Source organism: Phodopus roborovskii, unplaced genomic scaffold (genome assembly GCF_943737965.1).
Source record: "Phodopus roborovskii unplaced genomic scaffold, PHOROB, whole genome shotgun sequence".
Taxonomy (NCBI): domain Eukaryota; kingdom Metazoa; phylum Chordata; class Mammalia; order Rodentia; family Cricetidae; genus Phodopus; species Phodopus roborovskii.
The window spans coordinates 32,279,874-32,296,230 of record NW_026126567.1 but is presented as its reverse complement, the minus strand read 5'-3'; the positions used below and the strand labels follow the sequence as shown (position 1 = coordinate 32,296,230).

Genomic DNA, 16,357 nt, shown 5'->3' with positions numbered 1-16,357 from the left:
ATACGTGTGTTCGTTTTTTAGAGAGAGCCTGAAAGTGGTAAGATTCATAAACTATACCCTCCTTGCATGTTTATATTGTTTATTGCATCCTTAACCAAACATTAATGTTTTGAGCTTTATAGATAACACAAACAACTGTGGTGTGGCCATTATGCCTTTAATGGAGATATAAAACTTAGCAATGCAAAAGAATGTTTAATATATTATTAGCATAGTGATTAACTTAAATTACGTTTTAATAATGTAAAATACAGTGTGTTAGACCTCAAAAGAGAAACTACAAAGTTCCCTGCAACCTAAGATGTTGGGAAGGCTCCTTAAATTGTTTTTATCCACCAACTTATAATACTCAGTGGCATCGGGGGGGGGGGGGGGCATTAAGAAAATATGAGGCTCTTTTCAGCTGTGACTCAAAGTTTGGTAAAGCTGTGTGGTAATGTCACTATGGGGCCATAAAATTTTCCTACAGGTACTTCCAATAGCATAGGCAGTTAGTTCAGAGGCTTCATAGTTCAGAGCATAGAAAGCAGCTAAGTTGTCCTGGAGAACTGGAGAACATAAATCCTGCTACTCTCCTGCAGAGTATGTCATTCTATGCAGTTTCAATAAACACTCCAAGGCACAAGTGTTGAGCACAGCCTATTAATAAGGTGTTGCTGCACCATACTTTTGGAGGTTCCGGATGCTGTGCTTGAAGTGACAGGACATTAACTTCATCCCTAGTCAAGAGCACCAGGTGTCAAGCTCAGCTTCCATTTACACAGGGTGCACCAATAAACCCTTAGGGTGATGAGTGGTCAAGTGCTACTTTCCTAACACATCTTGCCTTTCTGTTTTAGTTGGCCTGGGGCTCTTTAAAGACAAAGTCTGTAAGACTTTAGGGGCTCTGACTGCCCTAAAAAGTGGTCTTGAAGCAATGGAGTCTTTTCAAAGAGCTCACTGGATACTTAGGAATAAAGGCAACAATTGCAGTAGGCTTAATTCTTTTGAATGAAAAATGTTACAAATGACATGTAGGCTAAATTTCTGATAATCAAAAATTGCAATGTAACTAATAGACATTTAGGGGAAAATATATTGGCAAGGTTAATTGTTTGTGTGAAATTATATATCAACTAAACAGAAAAATTTCAAACCATTAGAAGCTCATAGCAAGAGAAAAGAAAATCAAAGTCAGGGAAGTTTACTAGTTTTAGAACACATTAACACACCAGATATAGAAATATTTCAGTTTTAAAACTAGTGTTTGCCATGGGAGTTACTAAAGGCCAGTGTACCAAGATGCTATTTCTAGTATGGGAGTTAGTTAAGTTAGTGCTTCTGTAAGAAGGAATTGAATCACACCATAGCATCAAGCCTCCTTCGCACACTAACTCATAATTTGATGATTTCTGATTACTAGTTCAAAACTAAGCAGGAGAGAAATTAAGCTGTCGGGCCTTGGAATAAACAATGGTTTGGCAAGTCACAGTCACTCAGCTCAAGGATGTGTGGTCTGCAGGAAAGCTGCTCAATTCTAGTAGTTCATTGCTTCACATCTGGAAAAAAAAAAGCCCACAGAAATTTCAGTTCGTTGCAGACAGCAAAATTCTTTCCACTTTGGAATGGACTCAGGTTTTAAGATACTACAATCCATGAGGGGATAAGAAAATTAGGCAGTTAACAGAATGAAATGTCAAATATGATAAAGTTCAAGCATGTAACATTTTAATAGTTTGTGTGTGTGTGTGTGTATTTGATGTACATGGGAGCATGTGTGCTATGGTGCAGATATGGGAGTCAAAGGATAATTTTGTGGAGTCAGTTCTAGCTTTTCATAGGTTCCAGGGATTGGACTCAGGATGTCAGGCACTTTTACTTTAAATTTCAAGGTATTTGTACAAATTAACAGGAATATGGTTCAGTGGGGGAGAGCATAAGTTGGTGAGAAAGGAAACATTTATGAGCAGCTATGACAATGCTGGTGCAGGTACCCACCTGTAGAGGAGTTCTATACAGCCATTTGTCTTTATCAACTTTAAGCTGCATACAGGCAAAGAGATCACAAACTGCTGGGAGGCCACGGAAGTTACGATCTTCTTGCAGGGGTGAATTAAGAAATACTTCCTGTAAGAAGATAACAAAGATGACTACTAGGAGGCATGAGAAAAAAAAAAAAAAAAAAACTCCCAATCAAATGGTAAACAATATAAGTGTTGTCTTTTTCAGCTAAAAACAGGCTGGCCTTTCTTTACTGCAGCATGAAGGCTACAGACTTGGGAAATTTACAAATACAGTGGATTATAAACAATCCATTCAAGTGAGGCAAATCTGATGTCTGCTCACCTGGGCCTTCTTTCGAAGTAACCACTTATCTTCTCCAGAGGTGAACTGGCTGAGGTTTCCCACTTTCTTTCCTGGTAAGACCCAGTCAGCAGTATTAAAAGGACACCAGGAAGTGGCCATAGGACCTTTAAGCATTTCTCTGCCAGCTCTCTCTTCAGTACTAGGCACTTCCTTAGGGCCTCTTCCTTTGCGTGTGGGCCCAATCAGCCACTCTGACAAGGAACTGTTCCTTATGACTTGGAAGGAATCAGCAATTTTAGCAGGAGCCATTGCCTTGGGTGCCTTCACTTGTTCTGTCAGCTCATTTCTGGAAGGGCAGAGCCACAGATTCAGGGACTCTTTGTGTTTCTCAGGCTCAGATTTGGGTTCCACGGGCATTCCATTCTTATCCTTTCCTTCTTTCTTCAGAAGCCATTTATACACCGCTTCCTTCTCACAGTTGTCATCACACAAGCAGTCTGCAAAACTTGTGCAGGGCTCATTGGCTTTGCATACTTCCTCTACTTTACATGGGTCCTGATGGTTCTGGACAAGCCAACCCTCGGTGGTCACACTGGGGACTGACAATGGTTTTTTGGCCTCCAAGTGGTCATTCAGGCATTTCAGATTGCCCAGGTTCTCAATCTCCACACCTCTGGGCTGGTTACCCTGACAGTTGGTACAGGAGTCAGGCTTGGCAAGCCAATCATTTACATTGTAGGGCTCTTTGAATGCCTGGAATAAGAGTTTAAACTTCTCACTGGGGTCACAGCCACCATTCTCAGGCTTCTCCGGTTCACAGGGCTCTCGGGGAGTCACCAACCAATCAGACAGGTCTAACTCATCTTGATCAAGGAGCTCTACATCTTCAACCTTTTCCACTTCAGTAGAGAAAGAGCTGGTGCTACAATGGCTGTTACACTTTGATGAACTTGGTTTTCCAGGACTGTCTTGTTGATGACTGTTGAGGAGCCAGTTTTCTAAGCCCTTTATGTTGCCCCAGGCATTACTGAAGAAACTGCAGGCTCTGGCAGAAGTCTATACAAGAAGTAACCAACACTAATGTTTAACTTGCCAGAAAGCATATTAAAATATACATTTACATGAAAATTCCACTTTCTGCAATCTTTTACAAGTATGAAATGGAAACTATGGAGTTTTCAATTTCAGAAAAGGAAACTAGTTTTCATATAATGCCAGTATTATAGGTCAGACAAATTCAAAGTCTGACAAGCATAAAAGTATTCAACCGCTTCAAAAGCAAAATTAATACTCTGTGAAAATCAAAGAAGGAAACAAACTTGTACACAACTACCACTAACCCAGGCATTGGTGGCACACACCTTTAATACCAGCACTCAGGAGGGAGGGGTAGGCGGATCTCTATGATTTCAAGGCCAGCCTGGTCTACAGAGTGAGTTCCAGGACAGGCTCCAAAGCAATACAAAGAAACCCTGTCTCAAAAAACAAACAAAAAGACCAACTACCACTATTGAAGAGGTTTGATGATTGTGACAATTTGGATGAGAATGACCCCATAGGCTCATATATTTGAATGTTTGGTTTCCAGGTAATGGGCTGTTTTAGGAAGAAGGAGGTGTGGGGTTGTTGGATGAGGTGTATTCACTGGGTGCGGTTTTGAAGGTCCAGTGTCTATCTGTCTCTCTACTCCAACTTACAGGTAAGATATAAGCTCTCAGCTACTGCTCCAGCACCATGCTCACCTGCCTGCCTGCCTGCCTGCTGCCATACTCTTTGCCATTATGGGTCATAGACTTACCCTCTGAAATACTAAGCAAGCAGCCTATTAAATGTTTTCGTTTAGAAGTTGCCTTGGACCTGGTATCTCTTCACAGCATACAGAAAAATAACTAAGAGTGGCAAATACTCCACTGGTAAGAATACTAACTATTAACCATACTGGCAAATGTAGCAAAAGTCAAAAGGGTACATAAGCAGAATAACAGCTTAGGAATCCAATTTATAGGAATTTACTCCTAAAGAACTAATTAACTCCTAAAAGTATAGGGGGCAGAATCTTAAGTTCCAGCCAAATGAAGAACTGTATGTGATCAAATATATATTTACCAAAACATAATTTACAGAATGATTTTTATTTACATGTACATATAGAAAATTCTATAAACAAAAATGTCTTAATGTCAGGCTGGAGAGATGGCTCAGCTATTCCTGTTCCAGGGAATCTGACACCCTCACCCAGACATACATGCAAAACACCAATGCACATAATAAAAATAAATACATTTTTAAGAATGTTTTAATGTCACTTCACTAGGGATTATGGTCATGTATTTTGAAAGATTTTTCCCCCCTACACTTCCTACCTAAATATAGTGAAGTGATTTCACTCTTGTAATTAAAGACTAAAACATGCCCATCTATATAATGCTAAAAAACAAAAACTACTGTTAACCCAAACTACCTCAAAAACAATAAAGGCAGCCACACACCTGACTATTCTCCAAGGTCTGTTTTGGGATGAGCCAGTCCTGTGGGTTGGTACTGGGTACATAAGGAGCCTGATGACCAATGGCAGGTTTGCTTACAAGAAGCCATTCGCTGAGAGAAACAGCTGTGCTGCTGGATGTTGATTTCTACAAGCCATAAAACAAGAAAAAGAAAAACTTTGATGCTTAACAAGGCAGTATCAAAATGAACAGAAACAGGGGACCCTAACATTTTAACACTGGGTTACAAGTAACCTTAAAGAAGTCATATGCCTTCCCTGAACTTCAATTTTTAAGGTTTTGTTTTATTGGGCTACTAAAATGGATCAAGCAGGTAAGGGCACATGCCACCAAGCATGATTGACAGATTTTAATTCTCTGGATCCACGTGGGCCTCTGACCTCCACCAGGCACGGTGGCCTATGCATCCTGCCCCCCGCATACCACACATATGCAAATATAATTTTTAAAATTTACTGTGTGTGAGAGGGCACACATACTATGGTATGTGTATGGAGGTCAAAGGACAACTTGGTGGAATTGGACCTCTCCTTCCAACTTTATACAGCTTCTTCAGATTGAACTCAGATAACCTGCAGGGTAAGCCTTTACCTCCTAAGCCACCTTACCAGTCCCAATTTTCACAATTATAAAACAAGACCAGGGATGGAACTGCACACCTGGGAGATCACTCTGGGAGATCAAGGCAGGACAGTTCCAAGTTGATGGTAGCTTGGGCTACATAACTAGTCTAAGTCAGACTGTTATGTTTGGTTAGAGGCTGTCTTAAAGCCACACAGCTGATTACTAGAGTCCTAACTCAGATGTCTTCAATTTTTTATTCACTTGCTTTTACAAACAATCTGAATTAAAGACTCCCAAAAGGAACCAATATCAGTAACAATGTTAATAATTACCATTGAACTAATTATTTTTCTCATTAAATTATAAAACAACTAATTCTAGTTTACATTTGGTGCTTTAAGAGAGGCATTCAAGTGGATGCTTTTTAACAAAAAATGCTTAGAATGACAAGAGAATTCATAAAGTAATTACTAAAATCAAAACTGCAGTTTACCTGCTCTGGCACCTGGATACAGCCTCTTTTCTCTAGGAAAGGCCCAATATTTGAAGAGCTAGCATGAGCCATCAGGTGCTCAGGAATTTGCTATCAAAAAGAAGAGAATCGTGTTGTTATGCTTTTCTACCAAAATAAAAGTGATAGTATAATCCTGAAATTTCAAAGCCACTGAGCAAAACATTCTATTTTCATTGAAGTATTATCCACTGTAAATCCAACAGGCTATAAGATAATGATCAGTTTGAGTTATCTAAGAATCTTCCCTATACTTGGAAGTAGCATGATTTACACAAGACCCAAATGATACTACACCATTCAAATCATAATACTTATTTTTAAATGTGTCAGAATAGCTTTAAAGAGGATGAGCCCTAAGTATTCTCAGTGAATTAGTAACAATCCCCAAACTGCCAACCTACAGTTCTGATTTAATCAGTATATTACTAAAGGTCACTGCCTCTAGCAAGCTACCATCCCAGAGGCTATCGACTTGAAAAGTACCCCATGAGATAAATTAACATTTCTTACAATTGTCTTAAGGGATCCAAATGTGGTGATGGTCTGGCGCAGAGCAGATGTGTCTGCTTCAAAGAGTAGGACAGTCGAGTCTTCAGGCTTAAGGGCCAAACTGCTCAGTCTATGAAAGTGATAGAATTTAGATATTTCCGGAGAGTTACCAGCATTAGCAAGTATAACATTAAATACAAAGAATATATGACTTGCTTTTTATACCTACAAGAGTAGACCAAAGTCAAAACAAGTAAAAGGTCCTTTACCTTTCCAGGCACAGAGAGACTTGATTGGCGAGATCTTTGTTCTGGGTGTACTCCAGTTGATGAATAAGACAACTGAATTGGCCCATTAGCTACAAGAAACATGAAACCATCTAGTCACAATATTAATAGTATCCAAACTAATAACATTTACACTTTTATCTGGCATATTAATAATACAAAGCAGATAAAACATCTGGAATCCAGAAAGCATAACTCAACCCATTTAGCCATGTAGTCACCTTACCCAATAAAGCTGCTGAGCCTGTTGCTGCAGTGTCTCCTCTTTAAGCTGATAGATGAGATCTACCTGTTCGTTGAGCCACACCTCACGACTCCGAAGGCATTCTAGATGGCGACTTATGCAACTGTGAATCTGAGCTTTTACCTAGGAAATGCATGATAGTATAAACTAGTGTTATAAGGCAAGGAATGACAATCCCCATAAAATACTAATGCTCTTAAACTTTTCAATATATACACAAAAATCAGCCTACAATTCAGCAATCCCATGAAGTCCTATGAATCCTAGTTAAAGAATTCAAGGCTATAAAAAGTGTACCTAACTTCTAAAATCCTCCTTCACACCTCCTCCTCAGAAGAGCAGGCTTACTTTGCATATCAGCAATCAAAAGAAAAAGATATGCCATGGCTACTAATCCCCCTCAACTTTCGTGACAACTTTAAGCTTTACAAATGGTACATGCCTTTAATCCCAGCACTGAGGAGGCAGAAGCAGGTGGGTCTCTCTCTCTGTAAATTCCAAGCAAGCCTGATCTACACAGTTCAGTTCAGCCAAAGCTACACAGATAAACCATGTCTCAGAACAACCTCCTCCACCAAAAAGAAGAAAAGAAAGGAAGGGAAATGAAAGGAAGAAAGAAAGAAAAAGAAAGAAAGAAGACAGACACTCTTGAGCTAGTCTGTGTCCTTTTTCCTACATGCAGGGAATAAGCAGTCCATTAAGCTAGTTTAGCATGAGCTATCTCATCAAAAGCAAGGAGACCATTAAGGTAGATAGTTTAGGTAAATTATAAACTAATGTTTCCAAGAATGTATGCAATGACTCACATTTTTTTCTATATACAAACATTTTGAGGGAAAAATTCAAAACAGCTATAAATCATTCATAGGCATTCATGTAAATATCTCAGTGTATCATAAAAGTTCCCCTTTGGAAAAAGTTTTCAAGTGATATGTACTTGATTGAAGCACTCACCAGCAGAATGCTATTGGAACTAACAAATTTCATTCTGACTTGCAGAGTGACACTCTAGAGACTATACCACTTAAAGCATGCTATGAACATGTTAAATTAAATGGGGACATAACTAAGTGCCATTTTTTCGTATATCAAAATGGTACAGCTATGCCAGGCATTATTAACACATGCCTTTAATCCCAGCATGAGAGAAGCAAGCAGATCACTGAGTTCCTGGCAGTCTGATCTACATAGTGAATTCCAAGATCCTGTCTCCAAAAAAAAAAGAAAAAAGAAAAGTAGCTAAGCAGAAGCAGAATACTCTTCTCTCTCTTTGTTACTTTGCATGACTAGGTACAAGAGCCACACAAAGGAGCAATCAACACACGTGCCATGCCAAAATGGTAAATCTCAAAGTAGAATCTCCAATTCTTCCAGCATCTGACTTATTTCCCTGTGGGATCAAAAGTTCTAACATGCCAGGCAGAGGGTTAATTAGGGTTAAGCATGTGCAAGATATGGGATCAAACTTTCTGGGTGGCACTGAGAAGGTAAGTCCTCAGAAATTAAGTGCCCTAAGGAGCCTTGTGCTACAGCCAGACCAAAGACTAGACAGCACACAGCACACCTCTCGTAAGTTATCTTTAATCTGCTGTTCAGCCCGGAGTACTCCACCAATAGCAAGCTCCAGCTCCCTCCGTGCATCACTGCACCTCAAAAGGGTTTCTCTGTTACTGTGGCAGCCACTCTGTTCCAGGGAAGTATTCATTCTGCTTACTGTTCCTTTAAAAGAAAGAAAGAAATTCAAATAGCATCATAATTACAGTCCCAAACCACTTTTCAATTATGGCTCAAATGGTTACTCCAACCAGCTCTCATTACTAACAACTTTGGGGATTTCCAACACACATATTCAATGCACACATATTGCCTCCCTTCCCTATCTAACCTGTTCCTGCTAGAAAATTCTAGCAGGGTGGTGGTGGCATATGCCTTTAATCCTAACACTCTGGAGACAAAGGCAGGCAATCTCTGAGTTCGAGGCCAGCCTGATCTACAGAACTTCAAGAGCTCCAGGGCTACAAAGAGAAACCCTGCCTCAAGAAGCGGGGAAGGGTTCTATGATTACTTTGGGGGACAATTTGCATGTGAACATAATTATCTGAGGAAATATACCAGTGGTGCTGAATTAACAGGACACATACTGGTCAAAGTGTTAAAAGAACATTAAACCACTTTTGGTAATGAGGGTTTTAATCCTGACATTGGGTGGAGAATAGACTCATGGCAAACAGGGCTACACAGCACTGAGACTTTGTCTCAAAAGACAACAAAACAAAAACAAAAATCAATAGGACTCTGAACTACAGATGTGGCTCAACACAAAAATAAGTCTTTTACCATGTGTGATTCCCTGGGTTTTGTCCCTGCAACTACAAAATAATAATAAATGACAAAAAAAAAAATGGACTTGAGATATCAAAGAGGATATAAAGCTAATTATTCTGCAGGTTCAAATTCTGTCACAGATGTTTGTCTGTTTTGGTGATAAAATTAAGTGCATAAAAATATATTTGATAGTGAAAAGTATAAAATTAGCTCGAACACTGCTTAGAGCTGTATTTGTCTGAAATTAGTTAAGGAGATTTTGAGAGGTGATTTTAAAAATGTTAGCATAGGAACTGGAAAGATTGTTCCGGAGTTAAGAGTCCCTGTCCCTCTTTCAGAGGACCAGGGTTCAATTCCCAGCACCCATCTCAGGTGGCCTACAACCATCTATAACTACAGCTCCACCTTCTTCTGGGCTCCTGGACACCACATAACAGGATGGACAGACACACAGAAGGTTCTTTTTTTTTTTTTTTTTAATAGTATTATAGGGGGATGGAGAGATGGCTCAGCAGTTAAGAGCACTGGCTGCTTTTCCAGAGGCTCTGGGTTCAATTCCCAGCATCCACATGGCAGCAGCTCACAACTGTCTGTAACTCCAGTTCCAGGGGACCTAATACCCTCACACAGAGGATATACATGGAAGCAAAACACCAACGCATGTAAAACAAAACTAAGCCATTAAAAAAATAATATAGCTAGAGAGTTTTCTTGAGCATAAACTGACAAAATAATTCCATGTAATTTAAATATAAAAGAGATCTTTAAAAAATGATTTAGTGTGGGTTCTCTAATAGGACTGGGAGAGAAACCCAAGTGGAAGGAAAAGCAAATGATACACTGAGATGAACAGTAGGCTGTCAGTAAAGCGATGAAGCAGACTTGACCAAGTTCACTGGAACAACAATCTGGCACTTAACTTGCATAGATGGAGAATTAAAATACGGTTTATAAACACTCAGAAAAAACAAGTGCAGGGATGGGGCTGTAGCTCCGAAGGCAGAGTGCTTGCTTAGCATGTACGAAGCCCCTGGTTTGACCGGAGGCACTGTATAACAGGCATGGTGGTACGTGCCCATAACCCTCTGTCTCCTGAGACAGAGGCAGGAAGGTTAGAAATTCACAGCCATCTGATTATCCACCCTCAACTACACAGTAAAAAAAAGCCAGTGATAGTCACTAGCCCAAAAGAGGTCAACCAGGCTTCTGTGTAGGGTTTTTTATGAATACCTGTTTAATTACTGTAATTGAAAACATCAAAGGCAGATATTAGAAAAAACATAGATCTGTAATAGAAACAGAATCCAAAACTAGTCCTACATAGCTTTAAACTTACTAAGGCAAATAGAATTTATGAGGATATCTAAAAGAGAAAAGAAAAAAAAAAAAGATGGAGACCTTCTGAGTTGGTACTGTACTGGGAGATTTAATTTAAATGTTATTTAGATATGTTTGCCACAAGGCTACTCTGTCCCATGATTAGATTAAAAAATTATTTCTGAGTAACATTCTTTGGAGACATTTAGAAAAGGGAAGGAGGCCTCAAAACCATAGAGGGAGGAAAACATCTCTACACAGGAAGGCTGTTTGGCCTAGATAAGCAACTCTCTGGGAGGACATGATTACCACTCTCTAATACTTGGAAGACATGTTGAGTAGAATTAGACTTCTTCAAATAGCCCCAAGGAAAGGAGGGAATGGCTTAACAGACTGCCTAAGTAACAGTCCTGAATGCAATGACTTCAGAGAAGCCTGCTTTGGACTCAGCAAGAGTACCCTGCTCAGTCGGGTCACAATGGCTGACTGCCCATTTGAGGCAAAGGGATATTTTGGACTGGCTTTGACAGCATCCAAGGCTAGATTTCACATCAGGCTGAAAGCTGGTTAGGGCTGAGTTACCACACTCAGAAATAAACTGGGGGCTGGAGAGATGGCTCTGTTCTTCCAGAGGACCAGGGTTCAATTTCCAGCATACACATGGTGGCTCGCAACCATTTGTAACTACAGTCTCAGGGTGTCCCCAGACACTATTCATGCAAGTGACTGATACAGAGACATAAATACAGACAAAACACCCATACACATAAAACAATGTTTAAAAAGGAAAGAAGAAACCGAGGCTCAGCAGCCTTCCTTACCCCCTTCCCACTTCAGCAAAAGACTCAGATAGAGGAACTTCTGAGTTCCTATCGAAACTCAGTCAGTTCCCTAACTTCCTACTTGCTAATTCTGTTACCTTGGTTTGTTTACCCACAATGACCTACAGAAGAAGGGGTTTCCTCGGTTACATTTGTCAGAAGCCCCCACGGAATTTTTCCTAACCCTGGAAACAGCAGCTGTACTAATTTGTGTTTCCATTCCATATAATTGGGCTCATACTGTAGGGTCTTTGAAAAACCCTGCCAACAATAATGTTGGAATGTTGAATGTCACCACATTACCATGGGTTGTTCCACACTCATCTGTTACCCGTGCATTACTTATAGAGCTATTTTCTCAACAGTCTTCCCTGTGCCAAACTTCTCAGACCCTCACTTGTGTGGAATGCTGCAATGCTTTAATTAAAATATTGCTTTACATGGCATGAAAAACTCACAACTCCACAACAAGCCAGAAACACTCAAATACAACAAGAGCAGACTTGAGCCTTAACAGGAATCTTTTAAATCTAATCACAAGCATGTTCAGCTGCCCAGGAGTGGACTGAGATCTCAGCACTCAGTTGGCTAAGACAAGACGGCAGAGAGTTCAAAGCCAGTCTGGATTACATAGTGAATTCTAAGACATCCTGGTCTACAATGTGAAATTGTCTAACAAAACAAAAAAATACCTAGTTTATTTTTTTTTCTTGTCAGCAATGAGAAGTTATAAAACTTTTTCAACTTAAAATAGGTACTGTATTTCAAATAGGTACTGTGTTTCAAGCACAATCATCTTGTTAAAATTCACAATCCTATGGTCTCAGCCTCATAACACTTGGATTACAGGTATGAAATCCTGCTGGCTGCCACTCCAGATTATAAGAATGAGGTCATTACAGCTAGGCAGTGGTAGTACATGTTTTTAATCCAAGCACTTGGTAGGCAGGGGCAGGTGGATTTCTATGAGTTGGAGGCCAGCCTGGTCTACAGAGTGAGTTCTAGGGCAGTCAGGGCTACACAGGGAAACCCTGTCTCAAACAGACAAAACAAAGGAAGAAAGGGCCATCACAAACAACTACACACAGAAGACTGAACCGAGCTTAAAGTGAGAGGGCATCTGGGATGAGTACTTATCTGCCCCCATATGCCATGTTATTGTCTGTGGCTTTGGGGATCCACCTGCTTCTCAAGTACTGGGATTAAGGGTACTCTTACTTTTACCACTGCAGTTGACACTGTTAGGAGGTTTTGCTGATGGAAAACTTAGAAATTTCCAACTCTTGGGGCTGGAGAGATGGTTCAGTGGTTAAGAACACTAGCTCATCTTCAAGAGGTCCGGAGTTCAATTCCCAGCAACCACATGATGGCTCACAACCATCTGTAATGAGAAATGGTGTCCTATTCTGGCCCGCAAGGACACATGCAGACAGAATACTGTATATATAATAAATAAATCTTAAAAAAAAAAACTTGCACCTCTTCAGTGCAGACAGTGGTACAGAAGTCTGAAAGTCTGGCCATGGTGTGATATTTCTTTAATGCCAGCAATCGGAAGACAGATCCCTCTGTTCAAGGTCAGTCCTGGTCTATAGAGTAAGAGCCAGGGCTACAAAGAAACCCTGCCTAGAAAACCAAAAAAAGAAATGGAGGGGAGGGAGAGAGGGAGAGACAGAGAATGCAGTACTGAACCTGACATTGGCTAGCCAGGGACGAGGCCTGGACTGAGAATCCTTTAGCCACTTAGTACTATGACCATGAGCCACCATTTTCACCTTTTCAACATGGCATCCTAGTTAAGTGAAGACTATGCTATATATGCAAAACTTAAGCAGTACTATACACAAAGCAAAATCTCAACAGTCTAAACCATACGTGTGTGTGTGTGTGTGTGTGTGTGTTTGTGTGTTTGTGTGGGTTATATAAGATATATGGATATCAAGTTACACATTTTTTCTCCCTTTTAGTTTGGATGTGTGTGTGTAGTGTATTCATAGGAGCAGTGTGTTTGGGGGGGCATTCCTCTACTTGTTACCTAACAAAGTGAATCAAGCAGGCCCTAATCCTAAAATTCAACTTAAAATTCTAAAAAGGCCCTTTTATCTTCACCTTAATAATGCAAACTACTGCTCTAGCACTTCCAAACAAGAATTGAACTATATTAAATTTTTCCAGAGTTGTGTATGTGTATGTTTTGTGTTTGTTTTAACTCCTTTGTTTCTCGGACACCTGCACTAAGTTTTAAGAGTACTGGGAAAATGTGAAAAAAACACACCCAATCCTCAAACATCACCATCCCCCCAAAACCAAGACCCTCAAGTTTGTAAGGGGGCAGTATGTATATGTAACACACATATCTAGTTATTAAGTCCGAATATCTTTAAACCAGTATTGAGCAACCAACCACAAACTAAAGATAACTTGATATCATATGCTTTGACCATGAGATTTCCAAAAAGCTGTAATTCTCATGACCCACATTAACCACAAACTGAAAGATGGAAAAGTTTACTGTGGGCATAGCTCAGTGGGAAAATGTTTAACATGTCCAAAGTCCTGAGTTCAACTCTCAACACCAATAATACAGCTAAATAAAGCCTTTGCTATTTTACACAGGACCCACATTTCATGAAGCCAAATGTCTACATGGTAGAAATGCATTTGTGTGTGTATATATATATATAGAATGATAAGATTTATTTTTATTATATGTGTATGGGTGTTTTGTTTGCATAAAGAAGTGCACTATGTGTGTGACTTACACCTTGGAGGCCAAAAAGCATCGGATCTCTGGAACTGGGGTTATGCATAGTGGAGCCATTTGGAGCTGCGTGCGACCAACCAGGCGCCTCAGCAAGACAAGCAGAACTGTTTCCCCAGCACCTAAATGGCCTGCCCTTTCAGAGGGTCACAGGCACTGGGTGAGACTTGGATTCAGAATTAGGGTTCTTAAGGTCAAGTCCTGTGTTAGCTCCTCTACCTTTACAGTATCGCTACCCATGAATTATGCTTATCAAAATCAGAGTTTAAAATTAATGTTTCAATGGTTTACTAATAACTTTCATAGTCTCAATACATTTTATAGTCCTTGATAAATTATAAGCAATGTTTCAGGACCATAGCTTGTATGACAACTACAAAAAAAAAAAAAAAAAAAAAAATACAAAGACTAAGGATAGGCTCAGAATCATCAGAATACTACCAAGCACCAATGCCAGCAGGAAGGACTGAAGAAAAGAGCCTTCAGTGCCAGCATCTGTATGCAATCACAGCTACTGACTCAATCAAGGGTTAAAACAGATTATCTTTTTTTAATTAAACACGGGACTCACTAAGTTGACCAAGCCTGTCTCTGTTTCCAGAGTGCTGGGTTAAAGGCGGGTGCCACCACACCTGGCTAGAAGAGATTATCTCTTAACACTACCCTCCAGCTCTTTCTGTGTCAGCCTGCTGCACTCTGCTTCCAAGAAAGCCCTCCACTTTGTATTGATTTTCCTGGCAGTTGAGTCAATAAAGCCAAGAAGGTCATAATGTACCCATAGGACATATATTTGTTCTGTGGGTCACAAGTTTGAAATACTGTCAGCTACGTTATCTTTGAAGAGACAACCTACATGAGACCGTTTGTAAAATTTGCAGTGAAAAAGCTATTAATTTAGTAACACTTTAAAGTGGTATTTTGCAATTTTACCTTGAGCCATTTCTTGGCTTTGCTCTTTCTTCTGTCAGTGAAAAAAGTTTTTTGAATCACAACACACTATCTCAAAGATTATCCAGATCTTAAGCTGAATCCACTTCAAATTCTCTACCTTTGGCAGCGCTCTAATTTACCTGATTTCACACATAGTTACTAGACCCCCAACATAGAAATTCTAAGCAGTAACCGAAAAACGGTCGCAAAATTCCGCCACCTAATGGCAAAACTAAGGTTTTTCCTGGTTCAAAAACTAAAAAAACTAACGGTAAAATTAAGCTAGAGCAACAATGACTCAAACAGCTTTCTAGGCTTCCCGCTGCCCTTTCTAGGAGCGGCTGTGAAACCGGTCTCCCAGGCTCCCCGCACGCAGGCGCGCTCTCCTGCGGCAGATGGCGGGCTTACCTCGCAGTCCGGTCCCGCGACGCAAAACTACTGCGTGAGCGCGATCAGCTGCCCTTTTACCCTATGGGCAGGTCAGGTGCCCGGGCAGGAGGCGCCCCGCCCCGCCCCGCACACGTCACGCCTCCCCTCCCCCGCTACTCCGCCCACCACACTCGCCTCGGTGGGCCTCGGGCCCCTAGGTTCCTCCGGCAGCCTCTGCAGCCAGCTCAGCCTGCAGGCGAATTGCGTTAACAGTCCACCTGCTGCTGGGGTTCACCCCAGAGCTATTTCGATTTGGTTAGTTTGGGGATTCGTCTTGTTTTTTGTTTGATTGTTTGGGTTTTTTAGAGTTTAAAAAAGCTCTTGTTGGAAGGGCAATGATGGCGGCGCACACTCAGAAGGCAGAGGTAGGTAGTCTCTATTGAGTTCAAGGCCAGCATGGTCTACAGTGAGTTCCAGGACAGTCAGGGTTAGTTACACAGAAACCCTGTCTCGAAAATAAAACAAAACTAAAAAGGTTCTTGCTGTGTAACTAAGGCTGGCCTGAGATCCCAGAGGCCTGGGACTGGCAGGATACAAGGGGGGGGGGGGGGGGGTGATCCAGGTCATAGAGAAAAAAATTCTTCTCATCCTGGGATCTACTTCACACATTTTCTGTTGTCTGAGAGTAACACTTCAACATAACTGATAAAACCAAAATTGTCTACAGAAAGTTTGTTTTCCTAAAGACGCTTGAGAAAAAAAGATATCAAAACAACCAATTGCGTAGGTTGTGGTGCTCCAATTTGTAATCTCAACAGTTTCGAGGAGGAAATGGGATCAAGAGTTAAAGGGAAGACAGCCACAGCAGAATTCAAGGTCTGCCTAGGACACCAGTGACAGTTTCAAAGCATTCAAATGAACAAAAACCCTATGCTTACTTAAG

The 16,357-nt window shown here is 40.6% G+C and overlaps 1 protein-coding gene across 2 annotated transcripts; it reads right to left on the bottom strand.

The window, feature by feature from the left end:
- Nucleotides 1–141: 141 nt before the first annotated feature.
- Ncoa4 (nuclear receptor coactivator 4) lies at nucleotides 142–15,542 on the bottom strand. Of its 2 annotated transcripts, none has more exons than XM_051202728.1 (10): nucleotides 15,454–15,542; nucleotides 8,456–8,610; nucleotides 6,874–7,014; nucleotides 6,630–6,718; nucleotides 6,382–6,490; nucleotides 5,851–5,940; nucleotides 4,776–4,919; nucleotides 2,326–3,342; nucleotides 1,978–2,106; nucleotides 142–1,538 (listed from the first exon to the last, which is right to left on the bottom strand). In XM_051202728.1, exons 2-10 carry the CDS (start codon nucleotides 8,594–8,596, stop codon nucleotides 1,533–1,535), a joined length of 1,866 nt encoding a protein of 621 aa, XP_051058685.1. In that variant the 5' UTR covers nucleotides 8,597–8,610; nucleotides 15,454–15,542; the 3' UTR covers nucleotides 142–1,532. The 2 variants fall into 2 exon arrangements, with proteins under 2 accessions (XP_051058685.1, XP_051058683.1); XM_051202726.1 differs by lacking the exon at nucleotides 15,454–15,542 and adding an exon at nucleotides 15,046–15,147.
- Between the last annotated feature and the right edge of the window lie 815 nt (nucleotides 15,543–16,357).

Bases quoted from the DNA above. Each gene is read 5' to 3' on its own strand.
- Ncoa4 (XM_051202726.1), bottom strand. The intron at 6,491-6,629 runs GTAAAGGACCTT...TCACTTTCATAG, and splicing joins GTCTCTCTGTGCCTGGAAAG to ACTGAGCAGTTTGGCCCTTA. The intron at 4,920-5,850 runs GTAAACTGCAGT...TATGGCTTGTAG, and splicing joins GTATCCAGGTGCCAGAGCAG to AAATCAACATCCAGCAGCAC.